The 26,307-nt window shown below is 37.1% G+C and overlaps 2 protein-coding genes across 5 annotated transcripts; both read left to right on the top strand.

The window, feature by feature from the left end:
* The first annotated feature begins 9,503 nt into the window (after positions 1-9,503).
* On the top strand, positions 9,504-15,231 carry LOC149004551 (serine carboxypeptidase-like 7). 4 transcript variants are annotated; one of them, XM_089167630.1, is made up of 16 exons: positions 9,504-9,783; positions 9,885-10,200; positions 10,312-10,479; positions 11,904-12,049; positions 12,532-12,608; positions 12,792-12,911; positions 12,989-13,091; positions 13,237-13,274; positions 13,362-13,463; positions 13,557-13,643; positions 13,730-13,885; positions 13,992-14,063; positions 14,155-14,273; positions 14,362-14,475; positions 14,575-14,620; positions 14,729-15,231. In XM_089167630.1, exons 3-16 carry the CDS (start codon positions 10,343-10,345, stop codon positions 14,810-14,812), a joined length of 1,401 nt encoding a protein of 466 aa, XP_089023756.1. In that variant the 5' UTR covers positions 9,504-9,783; positions 9,885-10,200; positions 10,312-10,342; the 3' UTR covers positions 14,813-15,231. The 4 variants fall into 4 exon arrangements, with proteins under 4 accessions (XP_089023756.1, XP_089023755.1, XP_089023754.1 ...); XM_089167629.1 differs by having other exon boundaries at positions 9,885-10,210; XM_089167628.1 differs by having other exon boundaries at positions 9,885-10,205; positions 14,729-15,230.
* Positions 15,232-19,978: 4,747 nt separating this feature from the next.
* Positions 19,979-24,282, top strand: LOC149004550 (serine carboxypeptidase-like 11). The gene is made up of 14 exons (XM_089135675.1): positions 19,979-20,121; positions 20,216-20,361; positions 21,668-21,744; positions 22,025-22,147; positions 22,317-22,419; positions 22,720-22,757; positions 22,832-22,933; positions 23,034-23,120; positions 23,213-23,350; positions 23,441-23,512; positions 23,628-23,743; positions 23,838-23,951; positions 24,037-24,082; positions 24,199-24,282. Exons 1-14 carry the CDS (start codon positions 19,979-19,981, stop codon positions 24,280-24,282), a joined length of 1,389 nt encoding a protein of 462 aa, XP_088991801.1.
* The last annotated feature ends 2,025 nt before the right edge of the window (positions 24,283-26,307 follow it).

Here is a 26,307-nt window from a genome sequence, read left to right as displayed (position 1 = left end):
ATGATCTTGTAAGACACATTACACAGGCTAATGGGCTTGAAATCCGACACTTCCACCAGGTCATCCTTTTTAGGGATAAAACATAACAGAGTATGATTAACCCCCGAAGTAGACACTCATTAGTAAAAAAATTAGAATACAAAGTTTTGTACCTCAAATTGGACTAGATTCCATAAATTTTGGAAAAAGAAAGCATTGAACCCATCCATTCCCAGAGCTTTAAAAGGACCCATAGAAAAAACAGCATTTCTTACCTCATGAGTATCCGGAACATATGTAATATCTCAAAGAAAGTCATGATAGGGAGGAAAGAGACTCTTATTAAAATCAGGATCCAAGGGATTAGAAGGCTGATATATTTTTGTCATGTGATTCGCAAGTACCCCAGCAATCATCCTAGGATTGCAAAAAATTTTACCGTCGACTTTGATTTTCTCAATGCTCCTCCTGCCAAGAGTTAATTCTGCAGGGAAGATGATAAAATTTTGTATTTCGGTCCCCATCCGAGATGTACTTACTTCTAGATTTTTGAAACCAAAACATCTCTTCAGCATTCAGAGTCCATTCCAACATCATCTTTTTTTTATTTATGAGTCGCCAATCCAGGTACCTTTCATTTTCCAAAACTCCAATTTCTAAAGATGTTCTATGGAACATGTTATCAATTTTTCCAAAAACTTCAGAATTCCAACGTCTTAAGAAACGTGATAGATTGGTCAATCCACCAGCTAGAGGAGTACCATAATTAGCATTCTAGGTTGTCTGGAAATTAGACACAAATTTGGGATGTGAAAACCACACATTTTGAAAATGAAAATTTTTTTGTTTAAGGACAGCTTTGCCCTCCGATTCCAACATAATTGGATTGTGATCAGAACCCAGCGTGGGTAGTTTAGATACCCGTGGATTCAAAAAACAGCCAAACCATAGGGGGGAAAGAAAAATTCTATCCAACTTTTCTTTAACAAGGTTTGGGGGTTGTTGTCTATTTGTCCACATGAAAGGACTACCCAGAGGCCCTTTTTCAATCAACATGTGATCCAGGATAATTTTTTTCAAAATGTACAGAGACCCAGAAGGTTTAAAGGAACCCCCTAACTTGTCTTTAGCTTCTAACAATTCATTGAAATCGCCCATGAGGATAAAAGGGTCCTTAACATTTTGCAACAGAAGTTCTAATGATTCCCAACCAATTTTCCGATCCTGGTATTGAGGTGGGGCATAGATAAAACCAACCACAACAGAGGACTCGCCCATAAAAAAAGAATACCCCTTGAAAAGATTGTTTTTCTTCTGAAAGAGATCCAAATGAGCTAGTATTTAGTTTCACATAGGAAAACAAGATTTGGGTTATGTTTCCTGAAAATTTTACCCAAGCATCGTTGTGTAAAAATTCCATTAATACCCCTAACATTCCAAGCAAGAATTCTCATAGTAATAATGAATCTATATAGATCCAACCAGAACTTCCCCGCCTTACTTGCCTGATTCCACCACCGCTTTCCCCAAGCAATACACGATAATTGGATTGTAAGAAGTTTAAAATAAATGAGAACCAAGAACATGAAAGGTGATACAAAAATTAAATTACACCATCCCCTATAGTTCGGAAGCACAGACATGCAGTCACAACATGGAAAGACCATACATATATCAAGCAAAGAACCGATTATGAGAAACAGGATGAGGTCTACGCACCCAACTCATAATGATTGCAAGTATAGAAATGAACAGAACAATGCAGAAATCAAAAAACTCAGAGTAGTTATGGTATGGGAAAACCTGGGGAATGTCAGCTACTGGATCCACCACCATGTTAGTCTGAAATGCTATTAGAGGAACATCTTGATTCGGAACCAGTTGTTGTATTGGTACTACAGGATGAGGACTACGAAGATAACAGGCCTCCATAGAGCTCCAAGCGGCCCAGAAAAAAGTATTAGGATCCATAGACTCAACCATCAGATTATCGAAGAAGAGATTAAAGCGATCTAGTGGTTGTAGTTGCGTGGACTCCGAGGACATTCTTTGGCGTTTGCGAGTGGTCAGTGGCTGAACCATAGTCATATCGTCCCTTCCTACCTCAAAGAAAGAACCAGCGTCAACATGTGTCGGAGCTACCACTTCATTCTCATCAAGTTCCTCCAAAACTAGATCATCAGTCTGGATCTTAGCATCCCGAGTCAGTTTCTTCATCACACCAGGTTCCATTTGCTTGCTCCCCACTCCATCCTTCACATTTAGACACTAAAGTGACCGCCTGGGTATTCAAAGTTTGAATAGTGACCTTCTCCAACTGCTCCATCATATCGAGCATCCCTTCTATTTTTTTTTGTCAGATCTGCATGTACCTCCTTAGCCCCATCGTCTCTTTCTTTTCTTTTTTCTTTTCTTTTTTCCTTCTTTCCCTTGGTTTCCTGTGAAACAAGAGAAGTTTCATTTTTTCCCTTGAGGACCAGTTTGTCAGCATGTGCTTTGGTAGACTGATGAAACGTCTTACCATCATCAAACTGCATGTCATTTACCCAATTCTCCATAGCAAGCTGCAGATCTTCATCACCTCCAGTAGGTAGATCATCTGCAGCCTCAGCTAAATCATGAGCCACACTAATTTTTCCCAATTCATTTTCTTTTTCTTTTTCTTTTTCTTTCACCCTCATTTCCTTTGAAGACACATCCCATTTAGATTTCTGTTTTTCAAACCCCAGAGCTTTCCCTTTTACACCCAATACAGCCTCATCCTTGCTTTTTAAGGCAGCCACACATCTGGATTTCTTGAGACCCGAATTTATGTCTCTAGCCCCTTGAATCCCTTCCAACAATTTCATTTCATTGTTGAGTTCACGGGCATTTTTTCCCCCCTCAGTACTCCTACCATCTTCATCTCCCACCAAGCTATTAACAGACTCAGTGATAGTAAAAAAACATTGAAGACTCGCCGTTGATAACACCCTAGATCCACCCATCCGAACAGGCTGGATTAGAAGATCCTTGTAAATGTTACCATGAAGAGATTGATTAACTGCATCACAGCCCCTTAGAGGTCACTTAACTGATGGGTGATTTATCCTTCCAAAAAAAAATACAGAGTATTTTTAATTTTTTTTTTTTCTGTGTTGCCCCCTTTTTTCCCCGGTTTTTTTTGTTGGGGGGGTGGGGGGGGGGGTTTGTGGTGTTTTTGTTTTTTTTTGTTGTTGGGGGTTGGGGGGGGGGGGGTTGGGGGGGGGGGGTTTTCTGTTGTTCTTCCACCCCCGTGGGGGGGGGGGGGGGGGGTGGGTGTAGATGGATATTGTAATAAAACGTGTTGTTGTGGGGGTTGGGGGGTGGGGGGGGGGGGGGGGGGGGGTGGGGGGTGTGTGTGGGGGGGGGGGGGGGGGGGGGGGGGGGAAGGGGGGGGGGGGGGGGGGGGGGAACGGGGGGTGTGGGGTGGGATCGCCCCCGTCGGTCTCGGTTACCCGCCCGACAACCCGTGGGTGCGATCCGTCACAAGATCCAAGGTTTTAGTCTATCAACAATATTTAAGACAAATACAGATAATCATGAGCAAGAATATTCAATAACTAAATTAAATGAATTACAGAAGCCCAAAATGCTCCAATAACAAAGGAAAGAAAATAAAGAATAATGAATAAGTCAAAAATGAGGGCAGCGGAATAAAAGTGTTTAAATCAGTTTCTTTCCAGTTTGTTTCTCTAAGTCAATGAACTTAGATTCCAGTTTAATGAGGTGAGGGGTTCTCCAATTCTTCTCCAGTCTCGGTCTGAATCGCCCGACCACCTTTCGCCTCGACCATCAACCGGTGCGATAAGTGCACTCCATGCACCCGCAGGAACTCCCACACATGCTATTTCCATCTCCCACTGGCGGTGCCACATCTTCTTCAAACGGAATGGTTCCTTCATAGGGAACCAGCCCATCTTCAGATACAAATCCTTCTTCTGTATAGGCTAAAAACATACAAAGAATAAAGGAATGAGTTCTAAAGAACTCAGTAAGAAACAATCATATATCTCATCCATCATCCAAAAATGCCATGATACAACAAGTAATATGAATGAATGCAAAACATGAATGATGCTATGATTTCTAACTATGCAAGTCTCTAATAGCTGACATGCTTTAAGATAAACACCAGCCCTCCTCTGGGTAAGTCTCATCACTCTGATCCGGCAAGGACTGGTTACCTCTGTAGGGATCCAGGGAAAAAGGGAAAGTCCACACCTGGCTCACAAACCATGGTTAGGGGTTAAGTCCACACTCTCTCACCACGACCATTGGTAATGAGTACTGGCGCATGTCCGGGTTTCTAATCCAATGCAAGGTCATAATGGTTACATGTCTACATGAAGTCCAGATACATCCCCTATGGCACCGACCAACTCGGTTCAAGTATCCTTCGCAACCTAGGAGTAAGAATCCTCACGGACTGGCTACCTCTGTTGGACTCTACTCCATAACCCTATGGTCATCCACATATCATTGGGGCGGATGCTCTCATGATTCCTCCCGACACCCGGTCCGGTCCTTGGACATCCATGAGCCCAACCCTAACATATGCAACCCTACCATTTCATGACCAACAGTGGACCACCAAGTCACATCACTGTCATCACGGGTCACTCGGTTTCAATTCCCCTACCGAAAGGGTAGTAGCATGTGGGGTACCTAGCCATGCAATCTAGACTCATCCTAACAATGTCATCAATTAATCATGATAGTGCTGAAGGCATCAGCAGGCTTGTGTCCCATTCCACAGACCTCTCCGATAACATCAGCCAAGATATCCCAAAAGGAATACCCCAACTATCATAATCATATACCAACTACCACCATCTCATAACAATCACAAACCATAAAGTAAATATGAAATCAAAGTAAACAGCAGTAGTATAACAACATTATATATGAAACTACAGCAGTTTATATTGGTAGGCAGATTAAGAATAACAATTACTAAATCAACATGCTGAAGTATACATAAATAGATAAGATAGATTGTCCTTACTTGCATATATACCGAAACGTCCGTAAAATGGAATCCAAGAATTATTAGTAGACTTTTCTTTTAAACAAGAATCACCTAAACACGGGGTTATTAGAATATATAAGTCACATAAACCAAATTGAATCAAAACCGAAATCTATTTGGTCATCTGTTTACCAGTGGTCGCTTGTGCCGGTCGCTTAGGTTAAGCGACCGCCACTAGTGACCGCCCCTAAAACAAATGAGTTTCAATCCGAAACTCAGGCTTCTGATTACTCGATTTCAATCCGGTTTTCGAGTAATCTCATCCTAAGTCTCGAATTAAACACTCCCTAAGACAAAAGGGTAAGAGAAAACAATCCACTATCATCAGTGGATTACCCCTAACCCTCTCCTTGATTGGATTTACCATCTCACAGAAGCAGGGTTCCGTTTATGGTTATTCCATCTCATGTAGATTAAAAAAAAGGGTAAAGAATAACCAAGGGGTAATCACAGTGACGAGGGAAAAAGGGTAAAACCAAACTAACGGAGATAAGAGAGTAGAGAACGAAGGGTTAGTTCAATACCTCACACCAGAAAGCCAGAGAAGAAGAGAACTGATCTTCCAAACCACTGTCAGTACTCCAGAGACTCTTTCGGATCTTCCCCGCAGCCGTCTTAACTCCCAAATAAGAAATAACGAATAAAGTAATCGTTAATGAGACGGAGGTTGCCTTTTATAGAAGTCTGGGGGCAAAATAGGGCAAAATCCCCGAAAACAGACCGGGCGGTCGCTTGGGCCGGTCGCTTAGGTTAAGCGACCGCCACTAGTAACCGCCCCCATGTAATTTGCCATACAAGGGTGCTTTTACTAGGGGGTTGATACCCAAGGTCAACCTAGCCCTAAATAAGAGATGGGGGAGATCTTACCTTCATTCCGGACATCTCTGAACGACACTTGACTTCCAGAATTTCCCACGCCAGCCAAGGCAGGCTTTTCAGACATAGGATCCAGATCCATGGGTCCTGGGTATGGATCATGGGCTTCAATCCGGATACTCCACAAGTTCACCCGACTAGACCTTCGGGTTCTCGGACCTGGAATACGGATCTCGGGTTAGAAATGCGGGGGGTATTACATGGATACCACTTCATTCCTATTGTTCTCGGATACAAATATAGCCTGAAAACTCGTTTTTCCCAGCAACGATATGTCAACCGCTCCTAATGGCACCCATAGCTCAATGAGACGCCTGCAAATAACCGAAGAATGCTCCATTCCTTCGCCTAGCATCTGGCCATAAAGAGTCTTCTCCGCCAAACATCTAGCTGCAAACGTTGAAGACCCACCTTTGCTCCATCCTGAAAAACCGAAGCCCACCTTGATGTTATCCCTAAAAGAAGACCGACCCCTGAAAGATAGATCCGAATCTGAGATAACTCCTTCAGCCGAGTTTCTTGTAGTAGGGGGACGATATTTCCCATAGTTTAAGTTTCTTCCCATGGCAACAACCAGAAGACACCTAGAATCCTGCAACAACCACTAAGAATCGCAACAGCCAGACACAGAAGTCCCACCGACTACCCCACCTGCAAAAGAGAGAGAGCAGTGCAACCCAACAAAAGCAAAGTGCAGATGTAAAATCCGGCCTTATCCTAACCTTGACCCGGCCCGGATTTTTACTCTTGTAGGTCCAAAGACCCGAAGTGGAGGTAGAAGAGACTTGTGGGCCCTCGTAGTTGAAGATTCGATGCTTGATCCAGAGCCTATGGACATTGACAATGATGCCCCTTACTTGAGCACATTGTCAGTGTTTAGTGAAAATCTGCGCATCGAAGAAGATTGAATTAGTTGAAGCACCTATTGAACCCCCGTGCTCAATTCGAAGGTATTTCTTGAAACTAGACTTGTTGATTGATTTGTAGGAGAAAACCCAACTCAATTCGGATCTGTCTGGCCTTCCATTTCCCTGTTCTAAGTTGTTGTCAAGCCTTGGTCGACTGCTTGGTCAACTGACAGTCGACCAGCAGTTATGAATTTCAAAAATTTACAAAATTACTTCCCATTTTGACCCTACCTTTTGGAACTCATGAATGAGGGCCTAAACTAATCATTGGCACTCCAGAGAATGAGGTTTGACACTCTCTTGGGCTTTTCTTGGTGTTTGTGAAGATCCTTGACTCCAATCATTAGTTTCACACCTCAATCATCAACTTAAGGTATGATTCCTCTTATTCTTCTTATAATCTACTTATTTTTCTATCAATTTATGATCTTAAGACCATGGTTGAAGTGTTGCAACCTTGCAAACACTTAACCATGAGTTTCCCCCTTTCAATTCCATGATTATTACCCCAATCTTGCTATGTTATACTCTCATTAAGATTGCTTATATTGCATTGCTTTGATTCCCTTCATTTCAACATATTCTTTAGTTCAAATTGAAGTGTAGTTGTATGGTAAATTGAATTACTATTGAATCATGATCCTAATTCAATTCTTATCATCCCCTTAATTGATTCCCCATCAATTCTTACCATTGCAATCAATTCCAATTCAATATTGATTAAAGGAGAAAAATAGATGATAAGGGTGATTTCAGTGTTTGAGAAAACACATGATAGTTTGATTATTCAAAAATTAAGTAAGTTTAAACCAAATAATGTGAACCTACTCAATTCAAAAGAGAAAAGACAACTATTATTTTTTTCAAAAGATAACTTTGGTATTTAAAAACATTTTAATTTTTTGGAGGAACTAGGTGTGAAAGTTTTTCAAGGACTTTAGTAAATAGAGTCTAAGTATAAGGGATTGAGAAATTTACTCTTCTTTTTACTCTTTTTTGGTTTTTGCTGATAAAGTATTTGACACATATACCCAATAACACCGAAAGTTTTGTATTAATGAGTCACCAATTTTAAGTTATAAATGAGCCACCAAAAGCTGGTACAAAACCGAACTGAAAATTTGAAAATAATGAATGAAGATTTTATGAATTTGAATTCTCTAAAATGGACACAAATTGGATTCAAAAGAAACATCACCCTCCCATTCATTGTCAATGGCAGACAAAAATGATAATGCTAGTAATAGAAGGTCAATCACACATTGTCTGCATTTGGTTGTAGTACTCTTAGTGATTTTTGATTCATTTGAAAAATCTTTATCAAGTAACTACTAGTCCTCTATTCAGAGGCTTGGAGAGACAATATCCTTGAATAGAGAGGATGTTCATTGCGAAATGCCCTTCCATGAAAGGATGAAAATCCTCCTCCATGTGATGCTTCCATTTTTATGGCCATCAAGAACCTGAAAGGTAGGTGTCACAGTAACCATTCTTCAGGGCTGGCTGTTTCCAGAATTTTGTTTGGTAGACTTGTCATTCTTGTTGATTTTAATGCCCGGAAAGTGAGAGCCGTTTGGTGAAGTAGTTTGTTTTTGGGTAAATATCACTTACCTCCCCTCTTAGCTGGACAAATAGCACTTACACCCCCTCTTAATTGGATAATATCACTTACCTCCCCTCTTACCTAGCAAATATATCAAACACCTCCCCTCTGTTAACTTTCTCGGTTAAATTTAACTTTTATTATTAAGTTTTTCTAAAACCCCAAACTACTCTTGTTTAAAAATATATATTTTTTTATTTTAAACTCTAAATTATCGTAATCACCCTAATAGTTAAACTACTAAATTACCCTCAATTAAAATAATTATTAAAAACCAAAACACCATAGTTAAAGCCTAAATTATCTTTAATTATTAAAAGCCCAACATACCATTTTTTTTAAAAAAAATTTATCAAACAATTAAAAAAAACACATGTTATTATCAGGTAAAATAAATAAGGTAATTAAAAAAAGGGTTTGTTGTTAAAATTAAACACGTAATACTATTTTGGGTTTTTTTAATTGTTTGATAATTAAAAAAAAAAAAAGGTATGTTGGGCTTTAAATTATTAAAGATAATTTGAGGTTTAACTATGGTGTTTTAATTTTTAACAATTGTTTTAATTAAGGGTAATTTAGTATTTTAAATGCTAAGGTGACTATGGGTAATTTAGGGTTTAAAATAAAAAAATATTTTTAGCAAAGGGTAGTTTGGGATTTTAGAAAAATACTTAACGATAAAAATTAAATTTAACTGAATTTTAACTGAGGGGAGGTGTTTGATATATTTGCTAGGTAAAAGGGGAGGTAAGTGATATTATCCAACTAAGATGGGGTGTAAGTGTTATTTGTCTAGTTAAGAGGGGAGGTAAGTGATATTTACCTTTTTCTTTTTTTTTTTGGAAAAGGAAGAAGTGAGTGAAACCACGGTTTACCTAGTCAGTTTTAAATCTGATATGGTCGACCCGAACTAACCAACTAGGCTAGATAAGAACCAGACCTTGGTCAGATAACGAATGAATTAAGTCATGTAAGGAGCACATTAAGACGTACATTAGAGGATAAGACTCCTTGTCGAATAGTAGGAGAAGGATTAGTCATAAAGTTCACGTTGAACTCAATCGCTGCTCACCTCATGAATGCATTAGCATTTGTTCCACGGTCGAGGTAACTTCTTGAAATCTATTTAAATGTAGTTCATTTAGATAATCAGGTACACACTCTTCTATTACCACTCCTTACTCTGAAATCTCTGTTGAGTAATTTCTATCTACAAGCAATCGTTGCAATTAATTTCTATCAACTAAAGTGGTGTGCTTCTACCAACTTGATCAACCCTGAGAGGAATTGCTTGGTGCAGAAACAGAAACAAGGTGTTCATCTATGGTCTCTCTCCACGGTTGCCTAGTAGGTTTCGTCCCCAGAAGGTGAGGTACCACATGCATCGGAAACTCTTAAAATATTACCTGCAACAATGCAAATTGATGACCTAAAATCATCAAACTCACCAGTTTTCCTCTCTTACCAGTTCGTTACTGAGTTTGGACGAAGCCAATCTGATGCAGGTATGCTGAGTACGAACCTCGATCCATCCTATCAATCCTAGCTATCTCCACCGATCGTGAAGATCGGTTCTGCTCAGCCACACTGGAACGAAGCATTGATTTCATTAAGTCGTCGAGTTCTATCTTCTCAGTTGGATCAGCACTCAGAGATTCTCATTCCGTCCCCGAACTACGCCGCTGCAACACGCACTCCACCACCGTCGACGACGGCGATCACGACAAACAGTGCACCGGAGTAGAATTCGGAGTAGTGAACTACATACGCCATTCTCGGGTCGGGTCGGGTCAGGTCAGGCAGATACAAGAAACATGAAATGGATTATTTGTTTATTTAAAAAAAAATAAAAATCTACGTGAATGTTTTTCTGACCGTTGATCGTTTCTAATCAGGTGTCGACGCCTCAGATATCCTAAGAAAAGGATGGGAGGAGCAGACAAGTTGGGGATCTGTTGCGTTGTATCATTATTCCTTATAGTGGTGCCACTCTTCGCAGCATCCGCAAGTGTCAAATATCTTCCGGGGTTTGATGGGCCTCTTCCATTTGAATTGGAAACTGGGTATGGTATTCAATTAATTATTTAGGGCATTCTTGGAAGATAATTTTTTTGGACAAATTATATAGCAATAATTATAGACATCCCAAAAATATTTTGAGTTGACATAAACCCTTTAAAATGTGTCTTAAAATGGCACAATGGTACACTCAGTTTGTAGATTCCGTAAACTAATTGTTAGTTAATTCATAATTCTTGAATTGCCCTTAATGTCTTGCAACCTTATAATATTACCCACGTGTGAAAGAACAAAACATGGCTCTAAGGTCTCCTTATAAGTAGTAATAAAATTGACCCATGAATTGTCAGAACCCTTGTCTTCAAAGACCCAAGACCATCAAAGATCTGAGAGCAAAGCTTTGGATGGAAAAAAATAGAAAGAATTAATAATCTGTAATCTCCCCCCTCCCCCCGCACCAAAAGAAAAAAAAAAAAAGAAAATGGAAGAAGAAGAAGAGAGAAAGATTTAATAATGTACCACCTGAGTATGAAACTCCCCTTCCCTTCATGTGATAGTTGACCTCGTTATTTTTCTCCTTTTCCCTTGCTCCCCATCATTGAGGAAAACAAAGATGGACAAAGAAGAAAAATAAAGACCGGTTGAAATCGGAAGGAGAAAAGAAGAACAGTTGAAATCGGAAGGAGAAAAGAAGAGGTTTAATTATGAAATATTATTTTAGTACGAAATCATGAAATATATCTGATAGATAAAGAAATAGTAGATTCTTTTTCAGGTAGTAAAAAAATTGTGATTTTGATGGAAAAGAAGAAAAGATAAAGGATATATTGGAGTTTCTAAGTTATTATGTACATAATAGGTTAAAATCCTAGTGTTAATTTTGAGTACACAAATACTATTAATGATATATTTGTCTATTTTTTTCATTCAATTCAACATTTTAATATAAATGAGGGTGGTTGCTATTTTAAGAGACATTTTGGGATGTCTTTGCTAATTTGAAATACTTTTAGGATGTCTATGATTTTTGCTTATTATATATTTTGGGGTGTCCCAAAAAGCTTTAATTTTTTTTTTCACTTCAAAAAATCTTTTATGGGGTGCATGACTCTTTGAAAAAAGCCCTTCCCCTAATCCTTGTAGTGAATATTAATTGGTCCCCGCATTTCCGATATTTTTGAGTTGAAGCAATGCTTGGAAGAATTTCATGTCTTTTATGTTTCTAGGGAAATTAATCACGCAGTTCATCATTTCTGAAAGGCTAAGTTGGTAACTAGTACAATTCCATGGCTTACTTCCACTCCTTAGTTGCAATCTCTTTTTTACATATGATTATGTGTGTATAGATCAAACATGTTTATGTGTACGTTGGGCGGATGACTTGATGGATGATTCAAATATCTAAAATGATGATTCAAGAAAGGTATCTATAAAAGATGTATTCATAATCAAGATTTAAAAATTCCAGGTACATTGGTGTAGGAGAGTCGGAGGATGTGCAGCTATTCTACTATTTTGTAAAGTCTATGAGGAACCCAGTGGAAGATCCTCTTTTGTTTTGGATGACAGGCGGTCCTCGTTGCTCTGGTTTAAGTTCACTTTTCTATGAAATCGGTTTGCTTCTAACTTTTATTTATGCATATCTAGTAAAGGATGAATGGAAGACATTTCTTTTTTCTTAAATAATTTTTCCCATGTTAAGTAATCTCCATCTCTTTATCAATATGAAAGAAAGCCATGAGTATTTTTTTTAACCTTGTGATTGGAGATAATAGCATCAAAATGAGGATTCTAATTAAAAAACATCAAACCGTTTGAGCTAGCCAAATACTCAACTCTAATCTCTGATATTCACCCTAATCCAGGACCATTGTATCTTGGCTCTAACTCTCCCACTGAACTAGACTCTATTTGGGTCCAAACCTGAGTAGATTCAAGTTATTGCAATCAAACTTGATCCCTCGCATTCCTGCATTATTAGTATTTCTCTCAATACATATCTTTTTTACTCCCCCTGTCCTTTCCATTTTTATATCTATGATGGTTTGGTTTCTTTGCATTAATTAGACCAAACTGAGTGTAAAACATTACTGTAGGCCCACTTCGTTTTGTGGTTCGGAAGTACAATGGCACCCTACCTAGTGTGTATTTCGAACCAGCATCATGGAACCAGGTAATATCTACAATACAACCACATAGAAATTTATTTATTTCAAAATTTCAAATAGATACTCTTCATCAAAGGCTTAGATAGCAGGTTTTCTCACATTCTTGGACATTTTTTCTTTTTTATACAAACAAATAACCTTCCCCCCCCGGAAAAAAAAAAAAAAAAAAAAAAATCGTGTGGTATCAGGTGGCAAGCATAATCTATGTAGACGCACCTGTTGGAACTGGATTTTCTTACTCCAAAAGCTCTCAATATCATACAGACGATTTCATTGCATCCAAACATCTTTACGAATTCCTTATTAAGGTGGGTAACGTATAATTTGTGTCTTTTACGTTCTCTTAGCCTCCTAATAATTTAAGGAAATAAATTTTCTTGCTTAGTGGATGAATGAACACCCAGAGTTTCTCAAGAATTCCTTCTATTCTGGTGGCGAGTCATACATTGGCAAGTTAGGGCCGCTTTTGGTTAAAGAAATATCTGATGGTACTTCTATTTTTCCACTCTCATTCTCATAAAAACCTCTCTAATTTGGTTACTCAATACTGTTTTTTCAAGAACTCTACTGTATAGGGAAGCAGCTTGGTTATTCTGATACTACTTTAACCTTTTATTGTGTCACTGCTTGCAGCTAATGAAGCTGGGAGTGAAGTGTTTATAAATCTTAAAGTGAGTTTTGCATGATAATGTGTCATCCGTTCATATATAGATGGAATGACAAACAGTTGACATGTATGGGATTGGGAACCATTTCAGGGATATATACTGGGCAACCCTTTAACAGACCCACATTTTGATGACAACAAAAGAGTGCCATTTGCTCATGGAATGGCTCTTATATCAGATGAACTTTATGAGGTCCCTCTCTTGCTTTTTGCTAAATAAGTTATCTAATCATGGAAACTCCAGAGATATTTATTGATTAATTCATTTAATTTATGGTGTGCGCAGTCATTGAAGAGCTACTGTAAAGATAACTATATAGACATAGATTCCAGCAATGTAGAATGTTTAGAGTGTATGCAGAAATTCAATGAGGTAGGGGAGCTTGGTCTCTTTTATAGCTTATTTCTATCATTATCTCAGGAACATATAACTGATGATTGACTTTGCAAATAATGCAGTGCCTAAAAGGAATAGACGAATCACAAATTTTGGGGAAGTCATGTCCTTATGCATTCCCAGAACCTGAAGATGTATCAGGATATAGAAGATATCTTGGCCAGAATTATACAAAATCCCTCCAACCACAACCCCCAATTCCTGATGTTAGCTGCAGGGTAAGTGCAAATATTTCTGGAGTTGTTTCTCTGTTCATGACATTCAGGCCAAGAACACATGAACTCTTCTAATATGCTTCTTTATTGGTGATTAATTGATTCATAGAGTTATAAATACTATTTAGCACCGTTCTGGGCGGACGATGAACGCGTCCACAAGGCTCTCAACATTCGGAAGGTATGAGAGTATGATTATTTCATTGAAATACAAAATAATACTAGCAGCTAGGAATGGTTCCATTCATAAGGTTTTGTAATGATGAACACAGGGAACTGTGGATAAATGGCAAAGGTGTCGCTCCAATCTACCTTATACATATCAAATCCAGAGCAGCATCGCATATCATTTATACCTAAGTAAAAAGGGTTATCCATCTTTGATATACAGGTGAGATCCATCTCAACTCCTAGTTTGATTCCTCCAAATTTAATTATCAAAGTGCACCAAGTGACTAATTTTTACATTATCTATCAAGTGGTGATCATGACATGGTAGTGCCGTTCTTGGGTACGGAAGCATGGATAAAATCTCTCAACTACTCTCTCATTGATGAATGGAGGTCATGGTTTGCTAATAGCCAAGTGGCCGGGTGGGTTTTAATTTCAACCGGATTTAGTTGGAACAAGACTTGTTATTGTTGCTGTAATATATATGCCACTGATTTTGTGTTTGTTCTGCTGTGGTGTAGCTATACCATGACTTACTCCAACCGCATGACATTTGCAACTGTGAAGGCAAGATTAGTTAGTTTCTGTTTCGTTAGTTCAGTAGATCTGAGTTGTTGTATAACCAGTGTTTGCTTTTAAGAAGCTAAACCGATTCATCTGTTTCATTTATTTCAGGGAGCAGGACATACGGCTCCAGAGTTCAAGCCCAAGGAATGCCTTGCTATGTTCGCTCGGTGGGTTTCTGGAGAACCTCTATAACCACATCAGAGATTTCACTTATTTAAGTCTTGGCTGGCTTTTTATATGTAATAGTTTCTTCTTTTAGAACATGTTCTTTTCCTATCCTCGACTACATCAGGGGAAACTTTAATATAATTAATATGTCATCAGCAAGGATCGAACCCACAACCTCTCCACTGAAAAGCATGAATCTTACCACAACCCTACATTGGCCGACTACTTTTCATGTATGCGGACGCATTTGAGGCTTCTAGATAGAATTTACTAGAGGCGGGTTCCATACAATTGATTCTATTTTTGCATCTCACATTCATTCATGTGCTTGTAGATACAGGGGACTTTAATAAAGATCCAATTATCGACAAATGAACTCATGAATCAGGATGATACGGAGTTGAGTAGTTGATAGGGGTGTCAATTGATCGAGCATATTCTTCCCAGGTTGACCCCCGGGGAGGGTGAATCTGGGTCACAAATACTCCTTTTCGCAACTAATTCCTTATTCCCGTGGATGAATTCCACTCTGCTTCTAAGAGTTATCTCACACATAATGTTGTAGATTTTCAATTCAAACACGTTGTCATATGGTACTTCTATATACTGACTAGTATTCGTTCGCTTAAAACTATATAGACTAGTTGGTATCTATATATTGTAATGTCTCATAGAGTCAGATTGCAATACACATACACATAGTCATGTACACACCCCAAGTGGACTTAAAAGGTTCTACCAAGTGTATAACTCATCCTGTAAACCACACATTTCAAATACAAGAGAGAACAAGCATCCACAACACACATGATATATGTGGTTTGATAAGTTTTGCTTACATCCATGAAGTAATGGTCATTCAGACCTTTGCATCTCATATCACTAGTTTCCATCCTTGAAAGTACAAAAGCAAGATATTTACCCGTTTACCTAGAATGAATCTAAAAGGCCGCACCCATGGCACAAGATGTTTTAGTCACACCTATGACTTGAGACATCGAACCATCTTCCACCCCTAACAATAGAGGTAAGGCCGTAAGGGTATTACCCTTAATGGTTTCCTAGCACCCACTAATAATCAGATATACAAAGCAGGCTTATACAATGCTCTACAGTGAAAGCACATCTAACATATGTTTATGATAGTAATTCAACATATCTAGCATTCAAAGTGAATACAAATATTCAAAACAAGAAGCCAAGAAATGAAGTAAAGCTCAGAACATGCATTACCTTCGACCACTGGTATTCCAGAGATGAGATGACATTTTCTCTCTATTCTTTTTTTCCTTGTTCTTCTCTGGTCAGGTATTTTCACGAACACTTTGTGTGCACACAACACAAAGCACAACTCTCTCTCTCTCTCTTTCTGTCTTGGTAGATTTGCTTCCTCTTCATCCTCTTTTCATTTTGCTTCCTTCTTCTACACTTTCCTATTTTCTTCACCAAACCTCACTCAATATGCATCACCCAAACATTCAATGGAGCATATCCATTAATAGAGCATTTCAATGCAAGATTGGAGCGCACTTCATAGAATTATTTCAAATAGCATCTTCCTTGATCATATTTTAAATCCACGACACACCAAATCATTGTACTCACTATACGTCGTGGTGCACCATATGACCATACACCGATCCGACTTAGCGGCTTTGCCATAGAATCTTCTCTACCTTCAACACTTTTAACTCCAAATGCATTAATCTCCTTGAATCGGATCTTTCTATTTGGCATTTTCATAACCTTTTGATTTGCATCATTCAAGAATGGAAAAAGAAAAACCCTTTTATAATTGTACACTATTCCTTGTGACTTAATTCTACTTAGAAATAGACCGCGAAAACTCTTCAAAATTATACTTGAACTCATGTAACAAAATAACATCACTAGAAGAAATTTTTCTTTAATCTCAAAACCACTTAGATTTGCTTTCATATTGTCAACCTTCACAAGAAACATCATAACTCATTCATTTTTTATAACGGATCACAATTCAAAAAGTGCATCGAAAAGATAACTTAATGACTGCCTTTTTCTAGTTTTAGTTGAACAAAACACAATTATATAAATATCAAAAAATTTATTAAATATGACCCATGTGTAGTGACCTGTGAAATCTGTTATACTAAAGAACCTTTACTTCACACAAAGCTCTTAAGAGCTTCTCATAGACACTCATAATCATTAGATTAGTGTTAATCACCCTCAAACAATATAGTAAACTCAAAATCTTCTTCTTCTTTTATGTAGTGAACACTCAAAATCTTCTGAGCTATATACTTTCAATGCAAGGTGCATGTAATCTCTTGCTCCAACATGACAACCACATAACAGCCACCATGTCACATCACTGAGAAATTACCAAAATAGCATTGTGGGTTGTATTAATCATACGAAACCCCACTAACTTCCGTTAATGACCTTATCATCAATGATTATCAAAAATAAATAATAAAAAAATTAATGTTGTAGACTAAAATGACCCTAGATGAGTTGTTGGAGCATTACCTTCACTACCAAAGGGCTGCCAACTCATCCATAATCTTTTCCATACCATTTTAATCTTTGTAACTACATCGGGATGCCACCATACACCGCCTCATTATCTTGTACTCTACCAAGATACACTATTTTGATACCAATAAGAACAAGTACATTGTGTTGACAACCAATACACACCGCAACTGTGTGAACAATAGGGCCTAGTGAATCACATATTTTCTTTTATTTTTTATTATAAAGTCTAGACATGGGTACAACCTATTAAAGTATTTGGTTTGGTTTGGGATGGTCTTAAGCAATGTTCATTTTTCCCCCATGAACCAAACAAAAATTTAAATGTGATAGAAAAAGAGAAGATATATTGTCCCACACCTTCCCCTTTTAGAAGTAAATAAATAACATGGTGGTGAACCCAGTTGAAACTGGGTGCGCTCACTTAAAAAAGAGCACCTCTGGATGGAATTTACTTTTACGGTAAAAGAGGACCTCTGAATTGGAAAGAAGACTTACAAAAGGAACAACCCCAATTCTAACCAAGACAAAAAATTACAGACCGTCCTTGTGAAAAAGTTGAAATATGTGAGTCTCATATTTTCTTTTATTTTTACCTATTCAACCTGTATGAAAGTGCATTTTTTATGATATCCAGGCGTTTCGACAAAGTGATTCATGAAGTGTTGAACTTTTAGAAGATATAGGGTGAGAAAGCGATGTCCATCTAGGAAATCAATGTTCTTGCAATTTTTAGCTCAAAAGCCAGTCTCTCATTGAACCGCTAAACAAATTGACATAGTTTGAACACCAACCAGCAAATAGCAATGCTATAGAGAGATGATGGCGTGGCTGCACGAGACCCCTTTCAAATCTTAGTCACAGCCTTCTCATCCCATGGATCATTGGCATCTAATGTCAGAACATCCATGGGATTTTTCAAAGCCCTAATTGATACTTATATTAGGATATAATGTGAGAAAAAAATCAATCCAAAACCTGAAACCTCATTCTTTTGTACCTCTCTCTTGTAGAGAACAAGATTGAAGGGATCTCATCATAATTATTTGTAATAACAATGACCCTAAACACTAGTCCACATCAACAGTAAATTAACCGATTTGGTCCATCTCAAACCAAATGGCATTGCATCAACAATCAATTTTCTAGTAAATTGAAAAAATCAAATTCCGACTAAGATCACTACAACCCATTTACCTTGACTGCAACTAAGTCAAACCAAACTTTTGACACTCCTACATTGACGGAGATACATTATTTTGGATCATAGTCATAGACCCAAGGGATTAATTGGGGTTTTGGTAGGGGGTGGGGGAGGCGTGAGGGGATGGAAGTTTGAGCGTAAGAGCTCCTTGGTCTTATTATAGGAGGCTGCCAACATGGTGGCAGAACCACATCCACGATGAAGATACATCAATATAAGTGCCAGCATAGTCCACACTCACGGGCAAAAATCTTTTGAAACATAATATTGACTTGGCCAATAATCCCAGTACAAACACAAGTTTATATCCGTCAAGGTAGAGGTTTGTGCTCTACTCACCATTTTTCACTAAACAATAGGGATGGAGTCCACGTGAGACCCATTGGGGGTTTCACTTCTAATTTATTTTGTCAATACTCAAAGGTGAGCCTCATCTCTTTGTGTGATGAAGAAGTGTGAGAAGAACATAGACCTCTACCATGATGGCTAGAGTGTCCGGATTCAACAAACACAGAGTCTAGACCACCTCATTGTCGGAGAGCAAATATGGCTCCCCTGACGTTTCTCTACCACATAATATAGTTGAGGCCATGTGGGATCCATTGAACGTCCTAACTCTGGATTATTCTATCAATACTCAGGCATGGTCCCCACACCTATTGTGTGATGAAGAAAAAGTATATGTTCTCCGATGAAGTGGTGATCCAAACTCCAACACATGAGTTAAACATAACTCAGAAGGCCCATTCCATGTCCAAGTAAAGTGAGTACAACGGTGGCCTACCTTAATCAAGTTTTGTTCTTTTTTTTTTTTTTTTTTTTTTTTGCTAAGAATACCAAATCAAGTTTTCTTCACGGTCCACCAAATCAGTTTTCGAATACATATTAAACACGGCAAGTAATATAGTATCTACAATTCAAACTAGAAATACAAAGAGATGTTCATCCAGGGCCTCTCTCTCTCTCCACGCTTACATAGTAGGTTTGGTCCACATGCATTTTGTTTGGTAGAACTATCCTTGTCGTTGATGGTGTTGCCACAAGGTGAGAAGAATTAATTAGTTCTCAGTTCATCTATGGTTTTTGTTCTCATTGAAAACACATGCATGGGAAAAACTATTAAACGTTATCTCTAACGATCCGCTCGATCCAATCTATAAATTACACCGAGTACCTCCATCCTTCGATGTGCACTACAACTGGAATGAAGCATTGATTCCATCAAATCGAGTTCCGCCACCCAACCACACCGCTGCAACCTCCCACTCCACCACCCCGACGACGGCAACCACCACAAACGGTGCAGCTAGCTGGTTCTCGACTTCTCTCGGGTAGTACTAGATTCATGAAATTGGTTTAATCATTCAAAATCTAAATTACTGTTTTTATGACCACTTGCCATTTCTATCCCCAGTTCAGATTCAGCTATCCTGGAGCACTCTTTTGAAGTGAGGAGTTAGAAGAAAAGAATGGGAGGAGCAAAGAAGCTGTGGTTTTGTTTGAGTGTATTCCTAATACAGCAGCTACTGGTGTTTCCAATCTCAACAGCATCCACAATCGTCAGATATCTTCCTGGGTTTCAGGGTCCTCTTCCCTTTGTATTAGAAACTGGGTATGGAATCCATTAGTTGTTTTTTCTGATAAACCTATAAACAATATCACACACCAAAAAAAGACATTTTCTTAATCAAAGTTTATACTTTCAGGTATGTTGGGATAGGGGAATCAGAGGATGTGCAATTGTTTTACTACTTTGTAAAATCCACGAACAATCCAGTGACGGATCCTCTTTTGATTTGGCTTGAAGGTGGCCCTGGTTGTTCTGCTTTTGATGGACTTTTCTATCAGAATGGTTCGTTTTTCACTTCGGTTTAGATATATGTCAATATGAATAGAATTTCTTCAAATATAAATTGAATATGACAGGTGAGTTATTTTTTTCCTGTTTTTGGAGGACAAAGAACTAATTTTAGTATTGACGAGCACTGTTTTGTCGTACAGACAAAACAAGGAATATTAATTACAATTCACTGAGTTGTGGTTTTGCATAGGGAACTCCTGTTTAGCTAGTTTCGCTTATCTCCTTACTACGAGTCAATGATTTTTCTACAAACTAAATTAATCTATTGATTCAATTTATCAGTTTTCTCTAATGGTCCACCCTATTCTTCTCTCCCTCTCTCCTCCTTATCTCCTTGTCTATCTCTTCCAAAATCTGATGGCTTCTTCCTGCTTTGAGTTTTTATTTCTAAGGGAGAATCTTATCCTTCCTTAGTTTTTTTTTTTCTTTTTCTCTCTCTCTTCCCATTGCCCTTGTTTCTTTCTTCCTTGGAATTGGTGGATTGGTGGATCCAATTCGCTACCCTACCATTGGTTCATGTTGTCTTTCCGGCTTTTACTGCAACCATAGACAACCTTGTTAAGCTATCAGGGTTGAACTTGGCATTTAATGTGCAGCACTATGCTATCGATGGTCGAGAGATCTTGACCGTCCATTTCATTTTAACACCTTTGAAATGGACGGTCATCGAGATTTGATCTCGACCATTAGCAGTACATGTTGTGCATTAAATGCGTAGCATTGAAGTTCAACGCATGCTACCAACCTAGCTATCGTCTGTGATGTTGTCCCTATTGTGATATCCAGCACATTATTGCAATGAAAGTTCCACTTATTCAATCGAACAAGAAACTATGTGGGTCTAGATGGGTCTATTGTCTCCATTTTGGCATAGTGCATGTTGTGCTAATGTTCTATTTTTTTTGGCTTTATATGTGCCATTTGTGCTAGTGTTGTGAACTCGTTTTATTGAGCCTTGTGAATTGTGATACTGTCTTTGGGTTTGTATTATTTCTGTTCCTCTTTTCTCTCTTTCGGTTAATGAATTTGTTTGTTCATCCAAAAAGCTCACACAGGTGAGGCACTTGAGGCTTGGTTTGTATTCTTTAGTAGATATACAATATGAACTGGCTATCATGACTTTGGAAATTTTCCGTGTTCCAATCTATGCGATTTTGAGGTTCATTTCACTTGCTACGAAAGCCTCAGCATTTAGTATTTCTTCCTCTCAATATTTGTTTGGATTCCTCTTCATAGTTTGGTGATTTGGTTTCTTTAGATTTGGTACTTGAAACTGAGAAATGAAGATATATTGTAGGTCCACTTCATTTCGTGATTAAGGAGTATAATGGCAGCCTACCTGATTTGGTTTCGAATCCATATTCATGGACACAGGTAATATTTACAATATACAACCACTTTGGATTTATTTATTTCAAAAATACACATAAATGGTCTTCAAAAGTTTCGCTTCAGACCTTGCTCAGTCCTGCACATTTATGCGCAAGACCATCGTAATATACATTTCGATCGAGATTTCATTCTCGACCATTGAGATTCAACGGTCGAGATTGAAATCTCAACCAAAATTTTAATCTCCCCCCACATATTTTTACACATGTTTTCATTTTTTATATAAGAAAATAATAATAATATCTCTTGTCAATGATATCAGGTGGCGAGCATAATCTATGTAGACTCACCTGTTGGAACTGGATTCTCTTACTCCAAAACCTCACAAGGATATCAAACAGGTGACTTCAAATCAATGAAACAACTCTACCAATTCGTTTCTAAGGTGAGGGTTAATTAAGCATATTTTCTGTTTTTCATTTTCTTTCCCCTTCTAAACTCAAATAGTCAAATTTCTACTCTCACCCATGATCTAGATGGATTAATTTTAACTGTTGTGACTTTTTTAGTAGTATATATTATTTTTGAAGTTAACTTTTTAATTTTCTTGCCAGTGGATGAAAGAACACCCAGAGTTTCAAAAGAATCCCTTCTATGTTGGTGGAAGTTCATATACAGGCCTAACCGGGCCACTTCTTGCTAAAGAAATATGTCAAGGTACACGTCTTTTAATTCTACATTTCATTTATATTAATGTCAAAACAAACATAATGAAGATTTAATGCAATGTATGCGTTTTTGTATTAAGCATCAATGAGCATTTTATACAGAAAGAATTTCCTAGTATGGTTATTTTATAAATAGAATATATACTATGAGGATAGTATTCTTTAATCCTATATACACAAATACGGACCATATATACAATAAATGGGATATACATAATCCAATGAGGTGTCATGATAAGATGTATGTTACGATAAATTTCTTCTCAAGTTTCTATTGTCTCACTTGCAGGGAATGAAGCTGGCACGGAAGTGTTTATCAATCTTAAAGTAAGTTAACATGTATATTTATGTATTCATCACGAAAAAAACATGTATATATGGATTGGGAATTTTCTTTTCAGGGATATATTTTTGGCAACCCTGTAACAGCTGAAAATATTGATGAGAACAAAGTAGTGCCATTTTCTCATGGGATGGCTCTTATACCAGATGAACTTTATGAGGTAACTGACTTCCTCAGCTGGCCTTCTTGGCTCTTGCATTTTGGCTATTAACTTTGTGTAATCACAGTAAGTAATTCCAAATATTATGATTTTGGCCCAGTCATTGAAGACAAGTTGTAAAGAGAACTATGTAACTATAGACTCCAACAATGAAAAATGCTTGAAGGATATGCAGACATTCCATACGGTAAACAAGACTTGGTCACTCTCACTCAGAGCTGTAATTTCTACGATATGATCCATTATCATTTTCTCAAGAACATAAATTTGCAAGTGCAGTTGATTAAAGGATTAAACAAGTTACAAATTTTGGAGCCATTGTGTCCTTTTGCATCGCCAAAATCCAATGAGGTAGTCATAGACAGAAGATCACTCAGGCAGAACCCACAATCCCTTATTCCTTCTATTAAATGCAGGGTAACTGTGCTCATATTGATTTCTTTGTTGAGCTAGCTAGGCCAAAAACACAAGAACACAGCTCTAATAATCTCATATACATATGTACAGGAATATGGTTATTATTTAGCACCATTCTGGGCAAACGACGAGAGAGTTCGTAATGCTCTGAACATCACGGAGGTATGAGAAATGAGAATATAATTTCACTGAAATATACAACACTAGCAGTACAATAAGGAATATATGGTTCATCAAGGTTCTGTAGTGATGAACTGATGATGATCAACGCATGCAGGGATCTGTGGATACATGGCATAGGTGTCGCTTCTTGCCTTACTCACGTAATATCAAAAGCAGCATTCCATATCATGTTTATCTCTGTAGAAAGGGTTACCCATCTCTGATTTACAGGTGAGATCCATTTTCATTCCTTGCTTGGCTTCTGTAAAACCCAATTAAGTGCATGCACTAATTGATTTGATTATCTATCTATATGAATATGAAGTGGGGATCATGACTCGGTAGTGCCATTCTTGGCTACTGAAGAATGGATTAGATCTCTCAACTACTATATTACAAGAGATTGGAGGCCATGGACAGTTGATGCACAAATAGCTGGGTAAGTACTTGGATCTTCAAAATTTTTGTGTGTGGTTTCACTTCACTAATTTTATGGAATCGCTAATTGGTTTTGGTGAATATAGGTATACAAGGACTTACTCCAACAACATGACATATGCAACTGTAAAGGCAAGATAATTAATTCTTCTTGATCAGTTCCTTGGATCTGATCAGTAATTATGTTACTGTGTTTGCTTTGAAGAAACTCATACATTTAAGCTGATTCAGTGTTTCATCTGTTCTAGGGAGGAGGACATGTGGCTCCTGAGTACAAGCCTAAGCAATGTTTCGCTATGTTCAAGCGGTGGATTTCTGGAGAATTTCTGTAATCACATTCGAGATTTACTAAATAATAAATAAGCCAACGCAGAGCTGTTCTAGTGATGAAACCAACACCTCTTAATGAAAAGGTTGTGGGTTCGACTCTTGTTAAGGCATATTAATTTCCCAATCCCTCAGCTTAATAAAACCCCTCTATACCAAAAAATAATAAATAATATTTGTATAAAAAAATAAAAATAAATAATAAGGTGAATGTGCTTGTGACCCAATCTAAAGAGATCTTACGTTTGAATTTCAGTTTCCCTATATTGTTTTCGTCTTTTCATATTTTGAGCCAAGAAACCCCCAATCCTTGTGACAATAAATAATATGTATCACTTAGACATTTCGTCATCATTAAATATCTAGTAAAGTTATTTGTTGCATTTATTTCTTTTTGTTTTTATAACTTTTAACCTAAGATGTGTGAATATTTTTGTTGATTTTCTATTAAAATAAATACAACAGAAAAACAATGGTGAAAAACAAAAAATTTAATACTAAAAAGAGCATAAGAAAGGAGAATGTTACTAAATTTCACTAATAAAAATATGTACTTGTATTGAGTTTGTATTCATTTAAGAGAATTAATATTTAAAAATAAATATTCAAATGTCATCAAGATCTAACTGAACCAGTCAGAAAAACAATAGAAATTATTTGAATCAGTCCAATTATAATAAGATAAGATTATGATGTTACCATTACCTAACTTGAATCCAATCCATTAACAACTCTAAGGCTTTAAATGTCAACAACCATGTTATCTTTTATTTTAAATTAATCATATATATGGAATCTATTGTCTTATGGGTAGCGTGATGAATTTAGTGAGATTAACATCTTTTAACTTGTACAAGAATTTGATTTGAACTCATCTTATCTTTATAATTATTTACTTAATGATGATCTAATGGCAAAAATTGCATAGAGAGATGAGTGTACGTGAGCAATTGGAGCAAGAAGATTAGTAACGTCCCCTCCTCATGACCGACCTTTTACCAACCTCTTTGATGCATCTTGAGTTAATCGTCCTTTTACCAACCTCTAGAATTAAAATTTTGAAAGTATTTAAGATGTCTTTGTCACAAGGACAAAATTCACAAGAGTTTATAGAATTTTTACCTTAGGAAATTTATGGGAAAATTTTCAAAAATTTATGTAAAGGGTTTTCAATATGAACATATATATACACGTATAAAACACATGCATGGTATATTAACCATTAGATGGACATGACTAAGGTTTCAAGAGACATTTGTCCAATATTTGGTTAAAAATATATATATCTTTTTTTATTTTATTTTTTTTAACAAAAAAAATATTCGATACTGTACAAAATGTCTCTTGAAACTTTAGTCATGTCCATCTAATGGTTAATATACAGTATCAAATATTATATCGTATTAACTAATGCATTTTAGTGTAATTTAAAAAAAAAAATGTATCAATATCGTATCCGGTGTATCAAATATAAATACTTATCAGCTATTATTGCATTGTATCATAAGATACTTTTTTTTTAGTTAAATATCATAAGATACTTTAAACATTGGACAAGACCATGTGCAATATATAGCCTTTTATTTTCATCAATAGAGAATACAATATATTTTTTTTCTATTGAAAAAGATAATAGGTGACATGACCTTCTAGTTTTATGTCTCTACATAAGAGATTACCTCGGCCCACTATTGTGCCAAAAGTACTTCCACGAAATGATATATGTTCTTTTTTATTTATGCATAAGAAAAAGACCTTTTTTTTAACTTTTTCCTTTTTGTTTTTGGGAACTAAGGTTTGCCTAGGACAGTTAAAGCATTCTTTGACTACATCTTCAAGGGGTCAACATTGTTATATAGAATTTAGAGTTTTTTGTACGACATCCACTCTCAAAATTACAAGTTACGCACTTCTATTAACAAACTAGGAGAATCACAGAAGAAAGAAAACTAAAAAAAATATCTGCTTTGAAAATCAAATGCAAATTAAGAAAACACTAATTTGATCATTTGAAGAGGAAATGAAGAAAC

The sequence above is a fragment of the Hakea prostrata genome, chromosome 9 (genome assembly GCF_041222555.1).
Source record: "Hakea prostrata isolate BN-2017 chromosome 9, UWA_Hpros_2, whole genome shotgun sequence".
Taxonomy (NCBI): domain Eukaryota; kingdom Viridiplantae; phylum Streptophyta; class Magnoliopsida; order Proteales; family Proteaceae; genus Hakea; species Hakea prostrata.
This window is presented reverse-complemented; position numbering and strand designations above follow the sequence as displayed.